Genomic DNA, 16,777 nt, shown 5'->3' with positions numbered 1-16,777 from the left:
CCCAGCAAGAGTAGATTTCACCTGACATGGTGTGTCTCATAAGAGCATGATCCTGTACCAGTATGACGCCAGTCAACATTTCTGCCTGTTTCAAATTATTTTTACATTCATTTACACTGCTACAACTGAGAGCAGTTTATGCCCATAAAACACTATATGTGTTAATTATTATTCTTATTAATATTTATTTCACACTTTCTGAGACTTTTTTTTCCCCTTTTAAAAACAAGGAAACTAGTATTATTTTTTAAAACCTATGATTAAAATGACATTAAAAATTTTTTTACCTAAACAAAAATCAGTAAAATTAAAAGCTTACTGTGAGCTGACACTAAAATTCTTTAATTTACTTTTTTAGGTCATAATCCTGTCAACTAACACCAAAGAACAAGCCTGAATTTTAAATTTCCTGGTTACCATCAGTTTCAGTTCAAAACTTCACATCTAAAGTGTCATTTTCATTTTTTACTTTTTTTTTATATATTTGCATACACATACACGCACATATATATATTTATTTATATATATATCAGTTCATAAATCCAAAGTGAAGTGAGCACTAGGACGGTCCTCAAAGCCTTTATGCACTGTATAAAGACTTTCAAGAATTGACATCATTGACATTTAATTGAAGTAGGTAAGTACCAGTCGTGGCTTTAACTACAAGGCAAAGTTTGAGAGAACATTTTAATTCCTCTCAAAGAAAAGCAGTAAGACCATTGATGGTTAAACAGAATATCCAAAAAGAGAGAAAACTGCCTGGTGTGGGAAGTCATCCAAAGTCCTTTAACTCTTCTTTCTATGCCATTGTATTATTCAATTTAGTTGCTCACCAAATTCTAGGATGATCATGCGAGATCCTTCTTGTGCCTCTTGTAATGGCAAGGAAAAGTCAAAACACAGAAGTCAACAGGTTGCAAAGGCACCACGCTCTGACAGCACTACCCAAAAACATACCACATTCAGACACAGATGCAGAAGGTTCAAGGTTATCTGGAGGGAAAGGCCACCCTGGAACTGACTTTTGCTCTTAAGGTGGGAGGGAGGGGCCAGTTATTTTTATTATTTAAAGAATCCAAATAATCAATCTATCATCAATCAGTCAATGCCAAAAATATAGATATATCTCAACTACATGGCCCTTTTAGAAAATTCACAGCTTAGCTAGAACAAAAAAGCATTTTCTTACAAGTGTCCCTGGGTAAGGAAGAAGCTGATCCCATCTCTCTTGCCTGAAGTCCCCACACTCATTGATGGTAGCTATGCAGCTCCACATTGGCACAGAACTTTCTTTAAGTCCACTGGAAACATCTGACTAAATCCAGCCATGAACTTAATTTTCTGGAGTTCTTCCTGAATCAGCTGGTTTGATTAACCCAAGCATATTAGCTCCATCCTAAGACTCAAAAGAGAAACACCGCAGAAATTCACATGCCAAAAGACAGGGACACACTAAGGTATGTCTGACTAGGACAAAAAAAAAAAAAAAAAAAAAAAGGAAAAGAAGTCAATCCAAACCAAAATGGAAAGCAACAGGAAAAATAACAGTGGTCATGTCCATTCACAGATTAGTATCAGTTTGGCAACCAAGGATCACAACTGCACAGCAATCACTGTTACTTTTGACTGACAACGGATTACTTGCAGATGCTCTGAAATGTAAATCACGGAGTGGGTAGGCTTGGCTATCTTTTAAACATTTTTCTGTTAATGGCCTTGAGTACACTTGGGTATTTACAGTGATTACTAAAAAGATATATATACACACATTTCCTTTGCTTTTATCACAAAGGAAAGTAAAAGAAGGGAAAGGAAAGAGGGAAAAAAAAAGGGAAAAGGGAAAGGAAAGGAAAGGAAAGGAAAGGAAAGGAAAGGAAAGGAAAGGAAAGGAAAGGAAAGGAAAGGAAAGGAAAGGAAAGGAGAGGAAAAAGGCCTACACCACCACCAAAACTATGATTTTATTTTTTTTTTAAGGGATGGTTTTTGGTTTGCTTGTTGATTGATGTGTTTTCCTTAGCTGCTCATGTTGCTAGGTTCTCCGCATTTATGCTGGACATCCGAATCTGAGAGCTGCTCTTGCTCAGAATGGAGAGTTGTGTCCCCCCGTTCACTCCGCTGCTCGCTAGAGAAGGATGACGATGTTTGAAATCCACAGCAAAATACCGGTTGACTTTCCAGCTCCTCCATTTTCTCTTTATTTCTGATTGCACCTTTAGGGAGAAACTTCAAAAGGTCATTTTTTATGTACTTAGCCGCTCGAGGGACATGCTGACAAACTATCAAGATTAGAAAAACCCGCCAATTTGATGGAACTATCTTTAAGACTGTTACTAAACTCCTCACTTCAGCAAAATCTAAGTGATTTCTTCATGTATGGAAGAGGCCATGCATGCAGTGGGAACAACAGCCCAGGTTCTGTGTCTCTGACTTCAAATAATTTAGCATTAGCCCACAGGTGCATGGAAGACCTGTTCAACACCAACTCCAACATAACTTGAGCTAGTTTCTTGGAAGAATATCCTGTTTTCATCAACAGCCAGTACCAAATACATAACAAGGAGCCAAAGAAACCAGCAACCAAAAGGTACAAGGCAAACAATGAAATAACCTGTCCACACAGGCAGCTTGTCTCTCACCTGCCATTAATGGATGAATGTCTATTGAAAACTTTGAGCCCTACTTTCATATCACTTCTAAGCAGTCAATAGCTCTTGGACTAATATACATCTGTGACAGCCTCCTTTTCCTTGAGATTTTTTTCATGGACACCCACAGAAAGTCACCAAGAGTAAAACAATCCATGTCAGAATTTCAATTAGAAAATAAGCAAATAATTATATAGCTTTTCTACTTTTCATTCATCACCAGTTTCCTGGCAATCCTACTAAAAGTACATGTGTGTACATATATACTTAAGATCGTAAGGATTTAATATAAGAAATATCATACTCCACCGACATTTGCTCGTCTTGCACTCCTAACAGTAGCCAGTAGCATATTACTCAATGAAATTGTGTAAGAGCAAGTAAATGTGTAGAGATATTTTTCTCAATATATTTTCCGTCTCCAACCAGCTGCTGAGTTCTTGTCTTTAACAATCATCACTAGATTTTCCTAGACTAATATAATTATCAAAATGAATCAGCATATGCCAAAATGCTAAATAAGTGGTTCAATTGTATATACACAAACTACAGGGAGGAAAAATCCAACTGGAAAACTCATATTCTCCTTCTACTACCTCTCAATTCCTATTTTCAGTAAAATACAGATAGTTAGAGATTAATATCTTGAGATTAATAGTAAGCAGTGTTAATATACCAAAGGTGAACCTTTCCTTACCTAAATAATTTTGCAGGATCACAAGACATTCTCTAATGTCTTGAGAGATAAAATGGTTTCAATTATTCTGGTTGTATTAATCTGGCTAAAAACCATCACCCCACTCCCTCCAAGTGGTTACAGGAAATCTGACACAATCCACATGTTACTTTGGAAACTGCTTATCTGCAGATTAGTTTTAGACAAGACTTTCTGGTTATTTTTTTAGCATTCATGGAAGGTAATAGATGAAACAACAGCTGTAGGTGAGAGAGTTGTCTATACAGTAATGTCAGCTGGTGAAATATGAATGACATTAATGCCATTAATTCCAGAAAGTCATCATCCTGAACTCACCTTCTGAGCTTCTTGGAACCAAGCTATGAATAACGCTTTAACAGACCTGTGGGTCCTTTGACAGGATAAGCCCATGACAAAAGGTGACCTATAAATTTGTTTGATAAACTTGGAGATTGTTATGGCTACCTGCAAAGGAATCACTTGGATCATGGAGTTAGAGACCTTTTGAACAGAGCAGCTATGGCATGCTCTATGTGAACAAGCATAAACCCCCTCTACTACAACTGGTAGAAAGAAATGGTTTCAGGCTCCTTGAAAACTAAAGGTGATTTTAAGACAAGTCTTCTTCTGTTGGACTGCACAGTAGATGTGTTATTAGTGGAACAGAGAATGGGTGAACTGTAGATATTCATCTTAGGGAAGCCTTGAGGAGGGACTGTTTTTCTATTTATTCACAAAACAGTTACCTCAGGTATTCAGTCTGATAAACAAAGGCAGGGGGATGTCAATTTGCAGATCAGAGTGGGTGAAGTGGAACATTGATGCTAGCAGCAGCAGTTGCCATGTGCTGAGAGGAGTGTGAGGTTTCCAAGGTACCCAGGCAATGTCTGAGGGCATTTCTGGGCATCTGACCCTCTTGAGCTGTATGTCTGGAGGGGCCAGCTGGTAAAAGTCAGGTCTCATGAGAAGAGTGGGCAATGGTTCTGTGGTGCCAGCTGTCCCCACAGCCAGGTTAAACTGTGGGAAGCCACATCTAACTGCCTCCTGGGGATGGCTAGCAACCAGAAATGCAAACAGGGTATGGTATCTGTCAGATGCAACATCAGCAACAGGGCATTGCATCTGCTTGGTGCACCATCAGCAACAGCACACAACATCTCTGCCCCTCCTTCTCACTCTCACGCTCCTTCTCTCTCCCCCTCTCCCTCTTTCTCTCTCTCTCTTCCTCTCCTTCAAGCTCTGGGAAAATAATGGAACAAGACTTCCTAGAAACTATCTTAAACCAAGTTAAGCAGGTGATTGGGAAAAGACAGCAAAGATTTCTTAAAGGCATACCAGACTAGCACGACCATCTTCTACATGAAAACATTTTCTGATTACATGGAAAGAGCAGCGATTATTGTTTACATGGACTTCAGTAAAGCATTTGATGCTGTTTCCCACAGTCTCCTCCTTGGCAAGCTGGCAAGATATAGATTAGGTAGACGGCCTGCGAAATAGGCAGGAAATTGGCTAACAGGCCACAATCAGGGGATGACAACTGTTTTTACTCAGGCTGGGAGACTTCAACCAGTGGGGTCCTTGGAGATTGATGCTGAACTCCATGCTCCTCAACATCTTTATAAATTATCTGAATGATGGGGCTGAAAGCACCCTTACCAGAGATGGCTGGTAACATCAGTCTGGGTGGTGAGGTGGACATTTCACAGGGAAAGCCAATTTACAGCAAGAACTGCATGAACTTTAACAAAGTGCAAAGTCCTGCACCTGGGATGACATAGGTAAAGAAAACAGTACAGTCCCTATCTCTGTTAGCAAGCACTACTCTGAGACATCATCTCTGGCAAGGCCAATACTTTGGTTTAATAAAGACACCACACAACTTCTTTCTTTTTCTGAGACTCTGTGAGATTCAGCCTAAGGTATTAGGAAATATGGCATACAACAAATTACAGTGAAGGTTTAGAAGAGTGGTTATTCCCACAAGGAAATGGTATGGGGATGGTGAGTAGGGGAGGTTAAATATTAAAAGTCTTACCTCCCCATTCAAGAAACAATAGAGAACAGCAACAACAAAACCCTAGGTAAATGGGAGAAAAAAAAAATAATGTAATTCAAAACTTTCAGTAAATGCTAGAAAATAGCTGGATTTAGAACAAACAAAACCAAAATCCTAGTATACAAAACATATACACACAGTCTGAGAACTGTGCATGCAAAATAGTTATAATGAAAAGAAATTTCTTTTTAACAGAAGCAGAATTCACTGTATAATCACCTGGAAAGATCCCAGTCCCAATTCAAACACTAGTCTCTCCCGCTTACTGACATTTTCAGGAGAAAAAGCAAACACCGTGTAGTGAATTCCAAACAAGGGGATAAGCAGTAGTGTAGAGCGAGCCAGTCTCCTGTTATAATAGAGTGAAAGAACTTTAATGCAGCCTTGTAATAAACATCTTGTGCTTTAATTAAAGAAGAAAACAGAAAATATTTTGTTGCCTGTCTGTTGGGATATATATACACTGGATAATTATACAAACAAATATACAATATTCCCATTTATTCCTAAACAGTGATTTCACACACACTGTAGTTTGCTCCCACTTCTTCACACTGCTACAATAATAGCACACTAGTAATGCTTAATACTTTGTACTGTTATTTTAACTTGCATTATTACAATCAGTAATTTTTTCTACCATGCCAAACATGATGAGATTAATCTTGCTAAGGGATTCAGACTGCTACCACAACACAATAATAAACCTCTCACCCAATTGCTTAATCCCAGTGGAGTGTTTGAAATCACTTTTTTTGTGTGTATGTGTGAATTTATTTCTACATAGAAAAAAAAAATCCAAACAGCAACACAAATAAAGCTAAACCCCCCTGTATGTTCTTATACTCACAACTATTCCTCAAGGCCTTGATTTCGATCTCATTTATACTGCTGGAAACTTAAGTGTAATTCCACTGTGTAACTATTTTCCATGGCATCAGACTAGACAGGTTTTAGAAGGAAATGAAACAAAGCATAAACAAAAGGGCTGGAAATGAATGTGTGTCCCTGTAAGCACTTAACTGAGTATGGAGGTAATTCCCCAAAAGCAGGGATCCAGCCAAGACTTATGTATGTCTTGGTCAGTGTCATTTGCTGATTGAGCAGCAAAAAAGACCCAAGAGAATGCAAATGTTGATCTGAAAATAAGGCAAGAGTTTTATTATAAACAGAGTAAAGTAATTTCCAGGACATTTTCAAAGGGGAAAAAAAATAAGACTGATTTCCTTCAAGTAAGATAAGGAGGCAGATGGAGTGTAATGGAAGCTAAAAAGCCACAAAGATTTTTGGAAGAGAATACTTTCAAAAATTCAAATGTTAACTCTGCTTATATCTACATGGCATTGCAGACACACTGAATTTGATAATACATGTTCAACAAAATCCCCAAAATTATGTGTTTGTCTTACTGAAAGTGAGGACTTAATTAATGCGTCTCCAAGAACTCAGTGAATATATGTTGTTACATTCAATACTAAACTGGAAATGAGATATCAGTCCATTGCTGGTGTCCCACAGTCACATTTTGTGCACTAACGGTGATAAATACATCCCAACCCTTGTCCTGGGATTGTACTAAACACACATGATGAACACCAAATGCACACGAAATCTCAAGTGTGCTGGAAGACCCCGTAACCCAGAGAACACAATTCTTGTGAATTATCAAATTGGGCATTGACCAAAAGCTTTTTAATAAGAGGGAACAGCCCTGGAACTCATTGAGGAAGAGCATACACAGTCTCCAACTTCTGTCATCTGTGGAAAAAGTAAGATATATAGAAGTGATGCAATGCAATGGACTAAAAACCCCTTCAAGGTCTATTTTAGTCCTTTTTCTCTATGGACATAAAATCAGATTAATGAAAAGGGACAGAGATATTGTGGAAAAGATTATGGAATAATACCGTATCTGTAAACAAAAAAGGATGTAAAGAACATAAACATCTTAAACTAGCCATGGAATAAAAAATCAAATTAAGGTAGTAACCTGGAAAATTAAGTATCATCTCTCAAAGTCTCTTACCCTTTATAGTCAGAGTTAATGACAACAAAAGGATAAATGTTACTTTGATTTAAAAGTCAGAACAAAATTATCTATTATTATGTTATATCTAACCATAGTCACAGGAGATTAATTTTGGGAAAGATGCAGAGGAAGATTTTTTCTATTGTCAGTTTTCTGGAATTAATTATATCTGATTAATCATACAGTTAGTTTGTAGGATCTTGAAATATAATGCCATAGTCAACTTATTTAAGATGATGTCTTCAATATTGCCATAAAAGTCAGGAAGGAAATAAATCTAAGAAATAACACATTCTGAAGTTTATAGATTAAGATCTATGAAGAGGAAAAGAATATTTTAATGATAAGAAAAACATGAGAGATACTAATGACTGTGTGGATGATAATTATGTTTTTTCAAGAGCATTAGGAAGAATTAGGAAGTCTTAAAGCAGCACCTGTGACATAAGTATGCTTATGTCCAATAGTGAAATTAAGAAGTTAAGGTATACAGCAAAATTTTCAGGCACGTAGCAGCTAAAGATTTCCATCTTCTTTTCTTCATATACTCTTTCAGACCAGGAAAAAACTTGGTTCATGGATGCAAAAGTTTTAAGGACAGTAATCAGTCAGGCTTAAACTGGCTGTTTAGAAGAGATATGTTCTCCAAAACTTCTAGCCAAAGCCTTGTTTACATTCCAACAGGTGGAGAAATATCTTAGGTAACTTTAAAAAAATGCAAATTGTGTATTTTTTTTTAAGCTGCCATTCTATTTTTCAGCTGCCATTTTCCGTAAAAGCAGTCTAAGCATAAGGTTTTCTCCAATAGCATAGCTATGAATGTGGCCTTTCCATAAAGTATTAATACAAGAAGACACAAATACTTGCGTCCTCTGTTTTTCCTCACTCCTCTATTGAATTATGTAAAAAAAATCTTTATTGTAAAAGTAACAGAAAGAAGAAAGCTTGTCTGATTTTGACCAGCATCTGAAAGAACCATACCTTATTCTTTCACTGTACATCCATGCTTATTAAGGAGATTGCTAAGGTGTCTACGGATATCACATAGGACATAACCGGGCATGAAGTGGCATTGCTGAGTAGAATTTCCATTGATTTCAACTGAATATTCCAGTGTGTCCCTATTCCACATTTTAAAACATGTTTCTAGAAGAAAAATTAATGCCATGATTTAAACAAACACAGGAACTGTGCATCAGATGAAAAAAAAGTATTTTGAACAGCTGTGCAATAGGGAACAAGGCCCAATGAGTTCTAAATGGTCTAAATAGGTTCTTCCAGCTACTCTGAATGTGATGTAACAAAGATATATCTCTAGATTGAGAGCCTGCAGATACCACTGAGCTGGATACATGATGATGCCATCTGGAAAGAATGAAGGAGACCATCAGAAAACATGGGTCCTCAACATCAGGGGACCTGAAGCTCCAGAAGCAATTGTGCAAGGAAATTTGTGGTTGTCATTCTTTTTTCTGTCTCTGAGAAAGGGAGGAAAATGTTGGTTAGAGCTTACTCTCCCATCAGATCCAGGTATCTCCACTGCACTGAAGATGTGTCTTGTGCTATTTCTGCTGGACTTCACCAGCTTCTGCTGGACTAATTGCAAAGTCATGTAGCTCAAAGAAAACCATTGTAACTTACATGAGATTTAACAGACCTGCTATGAAGCTAAGGATAAAATTCAGTATAATTTTCACTCTGACAGAGTTTGTTGCTTTCACCTTAGAGGTTCTTACCACCCAACTTTTTTGAGACAAAATACCACAAACTGTCAAGAGAAGCAAATGATCTTCAAACCACAGCCTTTGAAGAAAGACTGTGTAGTTGCTCTTTTGTTACTTAAGTCTGCATCTTTAAAGCAAGAGAAGTGTTCAGTTTAAATGCTGAGTCTTAAGTGAAATTAATTTGGTCAAATATAAACTTTTGCAGTGGAGGCATCAAGGTTTGTGTTCGTGTGGAACAACATTCATCTCACCAAGGTTCAGACATACTGAAATTATTAAGATAATGCCTCTAAGGCTGATGAAGAGAAAAATGCACTTTTAAGACATAGTTCTTGACTGCTCTAGATGCCTCTTTAAGAAGTGAGTCCTGTTGTAAAGCCTATGGTTATGTACTGAATGCATCTATTGATGTATATATTGACTAGCTTAAAGTTATGAGATATTTACAATGATGATGTCTATTTTTAGTTAAATTACTTCCACACCTACATTCCCTTTAGTGTCTATGAAGAATAGCAGGCACTTAGGCATAAAGATGAATCATCTGTCCCTAAGGAAAGCCTTATCACATCCTAAGTCTCTCCATTGACTACAGAGGGAATCTGGACTGAGTTTGCTGCATTGTAGGCTTGCAAAGTTCCGATTAGAGGAATTCCATCTCTGGCTGTAACTCAGTGATAAATATGTGCAAAAAATAATCATGACTATATTTAAAATAGAAAGATAAAAGAGCAAATCATGAAGATACAGGATGTCACTAATACTTCATATAGCTTATGTTTAATAAACCAAAGTATCTATTTTATCACAAAGATGTTAAACATAATTAACGTGACTTTCAGTAACCTTAGTAATCTTCCTGACAGATATATGCATTTTCCAAAAGCTTAATTAGGTCTGTAAGATTGTTTTCAAAGACCTGAAGTAATACCTAAACACAGCAAGTGATTACAGCTTTTTAATTTTCCCATGTATAAATCACATTTTCAGACTAAGGACTTCAAAAGCAGTGGAAGGTTGCTGGAAGGTATAAGTATATTGATTGGAAGTGTACAGGGATTTTTCTGGGCTCCTGTTTAGACTGAACTCTTTTTACCATTGACTAGGTAAAAGATTTCACTTTAGATTTGCCAGTCTGACATCTTTCTGAAATTCTGCACTTAATGTGAAATTTGTTTCTCTACAAAACACCAACATGAAGTCCATGCTGCACCAGGTTGTAGATTAAGTAATGAACCTCGTATTTCTAACTATCTCTTCTGGAGGTCCTAATTTTACCTAACTTTCTTAGACTTCAGCTTTTCTCAATATAGGACATGGATCTGCTCACTGTTCTTCTATTCTCTGTTTCTTCCATCTGCTTTTGCACAGCATCAGTCTACTGACTGAATCTTTTGAGCGTCTTCATTGGACTATTACTTAAATACCCTGGGGAGATGTAAAATCACACAGAAAATTTATTTTCATGTTTAAAATGTGTTGGCATTTTTGTGGTTTTTTTTTGTTGTTGTTGTTGTTTTTTCTTTTTTCTTTTTTTTTTTTTTTTTACTAGTCAAAATACATAACAAAGCATGCAGCTCTAAACTACAAAACAACCTTTTTTCCTTAATGGTGTCAAAGATAATTATTAAGTATTCTTCAGCAAAATGCTGGATTGTTGGATCTGTTTGGCAGCACATCTTTTAGAGTGCTGTTTTACACTCATGAGACTGCTGTGAAATTCAGGGGAAAGTTAATCAGGAAACATACTGTATATTAGATTTCTGAAAGGTATGCCTCATCTAAATGAATCCTGTGGACTTTTACAAGTAACAGAGACTGAGGTGCATTACAAGAAAGTGATTAATTTACAAGTGTCTAGACTAAATGGCTTTTATTCTCTTTTCTAGCCACCTCACTCTCCGTAGGCAAATCTTTGACAATGACTTTTGGCTAGACACATAATATGTTGATACTAGTTTAACCTCAGCCTTTCCTCACCCCTGGGTCTATACTAACATAACTTCACTAAGTTTTATTTTTACTTCAGATGACAGTCTGATTCACTCAGTTCTTGCACTGCCCCTGTTGTTATACCAAATTTTCAGGTGAAACATTTATTCTTGGTATGACCAGGGCTCACCTCTTTGTTGTGTCATAAACAGCAACTATTAATAGTTTCTATACAGACACTACCCAAAACCATAAGCAGCATCAGCAATATTAAAAAATTAAAAAAAACCCAAACCAAAACAAACAAAACCACCTTAAATCCTTGATTGTGATGCATCAGCAAAAGCACAGAACAAGAAAATATTCTACATGCAACAAGAACTAAATGAATGCCTGCTTTCTGTTTGCTACCCCTCTGTTAATATCCATTCATTTACTTGCAGCATGCGTCATAACAAACACAGTAATGTCACAGGATTGCGTACACTTACAGGGTAATGGTTGATAGTTCTGACATCTTGCAAGAGTGCTGGTTAGCCCTCTTAGGCTTACAGTAGCATTTCTGAACGCAGCTGCTAAATATGACAAGATTAGCATTTTTTTCAGCATACTGTGAACAGGCCAAGGTAGGTCACTTTTAACACATTTTATGAGACACATCACAAAGATGGAAAGCGGACATGACAGAATGAAATTACAGCACAAACCAGCTGCTTGACTGAAGCAAAAATAAACAACAAAAAAATTAAGATGCACTGGCTGTCTCTGGCAATTGCGATGTGTTGATTCACAGACAAACCAAAGACTGAACAACTTGGAGGCAGGCCAGCAGCTTTATGCATCCAAAATACACACAACTTTTGCAGTCTGGTAGTATACAAAGGGTAACAGAACAATATATTAAATGAAAGTTGACTGCACACTTTTGGAGAACAATCAGTAACATAAACTTGTAGGATGGAGATTTATTTAAGATGAAGTTGGATCAGATGTTCCTGGTTTTCATGTGTAAGTACACGATGCAGTGTGGATCCCTTTCTATTAGTGAAGAGTGTTAGTAAGGACACCAAAGCACTTCTTTTGCCTAGCTTCCTTGATGCATGGGGTGGGGGGGGGGCATTCAGTATGGAAACTGTTTGACTCTTTTAATTCAGAGGCACTGCTCATTTTTTGTCACACACACTATGACAGGTATGGTCATACAAGAAGTAGGCACACATATTATGGACCAGGACCACGATCTCTACATGTTGCATTCTTGGAAGAGCTGCAATGGAGAAAGAGATGTTTAAATTTACAACTAGCCAGAGAGAGGCTATTTTAAATCAGCTGTCAAGAAGGGTAATCTGAAACAACACAATAAGGCATTTTAAGGGAACTTGTAAGAGATTTTGTATCTGTTATGATGGGCTGAAAAACATGAGAATTGAAAATAGTAATTTCTTGTCAACAGGAGATTTTTGTTTTGTTTTCTACATATGGTTGCCTTGGTGAGATTCACTTCAGGGAAGGTTGGGTATTTACAGTATAGATGTCTATGTAAAGTGGACATCCTTGATCCCTCGAGAATCATCAGAGAGAATAAGTAGTTGAGAGAGTAATGCACACTTATTTGTCAGGGTATATCTGATCTATTTTAAATGTTCACTTTAAGATGGGATGAACAATACAACAAAAAACAATATTTGTCAGGGTATATCTGATCTATTTTAAATGTTCACTTTAGGATGGGATGAACAATACAACAAAAACCAATGACTACCCTGACTAAATCTCCATTGACTATAAAGGACAATATGGTGATTTTTTTGAAGCAATTGCCTACAAGGCAAACATCCAAGTTTATCCAAATAAATCAAACTCTTTTTCTGTTGCTCTGATAATGTGCATGGCTTAAGATTTGTTTTCACCGAACTATAGATGGGAAATGCAGCTCATAAACTGAAAAACAAAATAGAATAAACTGAAAATAAATCAAATTTCTCACTACTGCTAAATCCTTTGAGTCAATCCCATTTACTAGAGTTTTGGGTTTGTTTGTGTTTTTTCCTTTTGGGTAATCAAAACCTGACAACAGCATTGTTATTAAAGATTACAGTGTAAGAGCTGGAATGAACACAGTATTGTGGCATGTAAACATCCAGCAAATAGATGCAATAATCATGTTACAACTTGCAAAATCAATCTCATTTCTCGCACGATGCAGAGGAAGTATATATGAAAATGACTGTTCCTTCTACAGTATCATTTCTGTGAGGTAAATTTTGCACTGCCTGTTTTTCACAGAGCTGAGTTGTGCATTGGTTGTCAGCTAAGACTGATCAAAAACAAAAAGGGAAGTTTTAGAGATACTTCCTTTTTACTATGACTGAGACTTTCAGAAACAACTATGGATTTTTAGTGTCTCACTCATTTTTTGATGACCTGATCTGAAATACATTTTATCATGCCAATTTTTACCACAAGAGGGCTGCTCAGCATGTGTTGAAAGGCAGTTCTTGTACAAGCGTTTTAAGATATATAACCTGAAAATGAAATATCTAAAAATCAATATTCACACTGAAAACTCTTAGTTGCAGGATGCTGAGGATCTGTTCTTCAGTGACATGCTTAGTGTTGCCATGGTAATCTAGAAAAAAAATCTCCACCCATGTTTCCTTTACTGCTTATGCCCTGTTTTTTTGTTAGGGATTGGTTATAGGGTTTTCTAGTGAGCAGACCTAACATGACAACACTTGATATTTGCTAGAATTATCAAAAAGTACAGACTTCATTTTGAAAACTGTATCTATGAATTAATTGCTGCTCCCCAACCAGTGAGGGGACATTTACACATGGGCTTGTGATGGAAAACTTTGCTAGCACTTAGAAAAACAGTAATATTTTAATGCTGTTTTCATTTATTCTGCATCCTATCTAAATTAGGTAGAATAATATCTCTCTGATATTAGACATTGTAAAGTAACCCAAAATCTTTAGACCACAGAACTGATAGAAGTTCCTCTCCTCCCAACCTTTTTTAATATCTTTATTTAATTACTTAATTGATTAATTATTATCAAAGTAGAAACATTGATGGAAGGTAAGAGAGAAAGACAGAAGAGACAGAGGAACCAGAAAGTAATGGGAAGGCAGAAAAGATAGCCAAATAAGAGAAAATTAATATAAATGAGATGATGGATACCAAAACACTGCATGAATTAGGGCAGGATCCTCAGATCTCTGTAGGCACACACAGAATGGAACTGGTCACATCTAACTATATGCATCTAAGATGAATTTAAACTGAACTATCACTTTCAACTCACTGAACCATGGAAAAAAAACAGGCACTTCCAGAGGCTGGGCCGACCTGTGTAACAAAGGCATCTTAGACACATGGGATGCGTTGTCTTATGGAAGTGCCCTGGTCTCTCAGATTGACCATAGACGACAACTAGACTGCTTAGATTAAATACGAGACTTTAGACAGCTAAAGGCAAACAAGCTGAGTCTCACCGCATGTGTCCTGTGCATGGACTGCAGCTGCATCTGGGAGGAAGAGGGAGGGTGCTAGGGTGGAAGGGGAAAGAAAAAGTTAAACATTCCAAGGATTAAATGAGTGATGTATTATAGTGGCTGAAGACCATCTTGTAAGACTAAACACCTTAGCATCTGGCAATTTAATGCAAATGAGAGAGCACACAAATTTGAGGCAAAAGTAATTGCAAATTACTGCAAAAATGCAGTTGTAAAGACTTTGTAGGTTTCTTAGAGGTGCTTAAGAGAAATAAAATTTGCATTCTGATTAAGGGGAATGAAGTTATGCTCTATTACTAAGGCCATGTAGATCCATACTGAAAATTATCAAGGTTTTGACTTCACTAATAGAGTGCAGGGAATGACAGAGTTTGTGGGTTGTCTCTGGATATGCTGAAGGGGAGTCCTTTGGGAAACACAGTAAGGTAGGATTTGATTCATGCAAATTAAAACTGTGCCTCATTGAGAATCTTTGTGCACCCTGCTCAAGTAATTCTATGTAAACTCACTACAAATAGGATAGGCAACCATGTAGTAATAGGAGAAGAAATGTAAAAACAAATTAATAAAATAAAGTACTGAAAATACAGTAAAAGGTTAACCAACGTAAAAGTGGAAAGGCTGCATGGGAGAGAGAAAAAAAAAAAGAAGTGGTCTATATAGCTGTAGGTTGAGGGACTTCTTCACCTTGCTAATCAATAGCTAATGATTTCCTGAAACTAAACTTGTTTCCAGGCCAAAACATGAACTATATTTACAAAACCCCTGGACTTACAGATCAGATGTAAATGGTTTGTAAAAACTGAACTTCTGTGAGCAGGAAACAGACTATACAATTCTATACCACTGCAGTGACTGCAGGCCCTGATCCACTGTGTGCAAGCAGACTCTTTCAGCCCTCTCATCCAGACACAGAATAAGCATGGACGCTTCTCAGTAAAGTTGTTACTTAGTTCCGTCCCATCTAATTTTTGAAGTTACTAATATAGCTGTATGCCTTTTACCTTGTCACCCTCCTAGCTTTGCAGTTAGTGGTGAGAAACAGACCATGAAGTGAGATTTATTTTACCTATTTTAAACACGAATTAAGAATTCATGAAGGATGAAAGAAGTTGTACTGAGAATTTTATTCTCTGGAGTGTGTAGATCTCAACTGACTGTGGGAGGAGCCGAGCACAATTATTTGAAGGGGGCCTACAAGGATGCTGGACAGGGACTCTTTATTAGGGACTATAGTGATAGGACAAGGGGTAACGAGTTAAAACTTAAACAGGGGAAGTTTAGACTGGAAATAAGGAGAAAATTCTTTACTGTAAGGGTGGTGAAGCACTGGAATAGGTTGCTCAAAGAAGCTGTGGATGCTCCATGCCTGGCAGTGTTCAAGGCCAGGCTGGATGGAGTCTTGGGTGACATGGTCTAGTGTGAGGTGTCCCTGTCCATGGCAGGGGGGCTGGAACTAGATGATCTTGAGGTCCTTTCCAATCCTATTTTACTATTCTATGATTCTATGATCTAGGTGGATTCCATACTGTCTTGCTAAAAGTACAAACACTGTTGTGCTCTTAATGAAATAAAGACAACTCTGTTTCTCAACTCTTTAATGGAAAACAAGTCCAGAATTCGCAGTCTTGTTACCTATAGCTCTACTTTTCATTGCTAACACCACCAAACCAAAAGAACTCTCACTGACTTCTCAAAGGGGTGTGAGGTATTCCAGGATCACCTTCTGATACTAGGAAATAACCTGAAAGCAAGTTGGAAAAAAAAAAAAAGAGGATGTCTGAGGTCTTCTTTACGGTCCTTGTCCAAAATATATTAAAATCAGTTTACATTAGTGGATGACAGCAGTTTTCTTTCACCTGACTTTTTGGTCTCTAACCGAAGATTAGAGGCTTTTGCATTGCTTTAGTATGTGACAGGTCAGCTTTGCTTCTCTTCACTGTTCTGAGTAGGTGTGTCTTACAAAGCCCAGTGGATTGTTTTGGGGTTTTTTTCAGTGACTTGGGGGAACATGAGATTTACATGTTTTTTTTGTCTTATGTACTTGTAAAGTCAATGAATTTCACACTAAAATCAAGGACGTATATAGGAAACCTCATGAGGGTCTCTATAGTTTACAAAGCTCCACCATTACAGATAACATTCAAAGTCCTCTATAAACTTTAAGTTAGT

The 16,777-nt window shown here is 37.1% G+C and overlaps 1 protein-coding gene across 1 annotated transcript in view; it reads right to left on the bottom strand.

The window, feature by feature from the left end:
* Nucleotides 1-344: 344 nt before the first annotated feature.
* ADCYAP1R1 (ADCYAP receptor type I) overlaps nt 345-16,777 on the bottom strand; it is a 136,476-nt gene continuing 120,043 nt past the window's right edge. Inside the window, exons 14-16 of the mRNA XM_065666907.1 lie at nt 5,621-5,750; nt 5,381-5,422; nt 345-2,210 (exon numbers count right to left, since the gene is read on the bottom strand). Of these exons, the coding sequence (XP_065522979.1) occupies nt 2,022-2,210; nt 5,381-5,422; nt 5,621-5,750 (361 nt within the window). The 3' untranslated portion in view covers nt 345-2,021. The remainder of the gene's footprint in view (nt 2,211-5,380; nt 5,423-5,620; nt 5,751-16,777) is intronic.

The sequence above is a fragment of the Lathamus discolor genome, chromosome 2 (assembly GCF_037157495.1).
Source record: "Lathamus discolor isolate bLatDis1 chromosome 2, bLatDis1.hap1, whole genome shotgun sequence".
Classification (NCBI taxonomy): Eukaryota; Metazoa; Chordata; class Aves; order Psittaciformes; family Psittacidae; genus Lathamus; species Lathamus discolor.
Note: the sequence above shows the minus strand (reverse complement) of the source record. Positions and strands in the feature narration are given on the sequence as shown.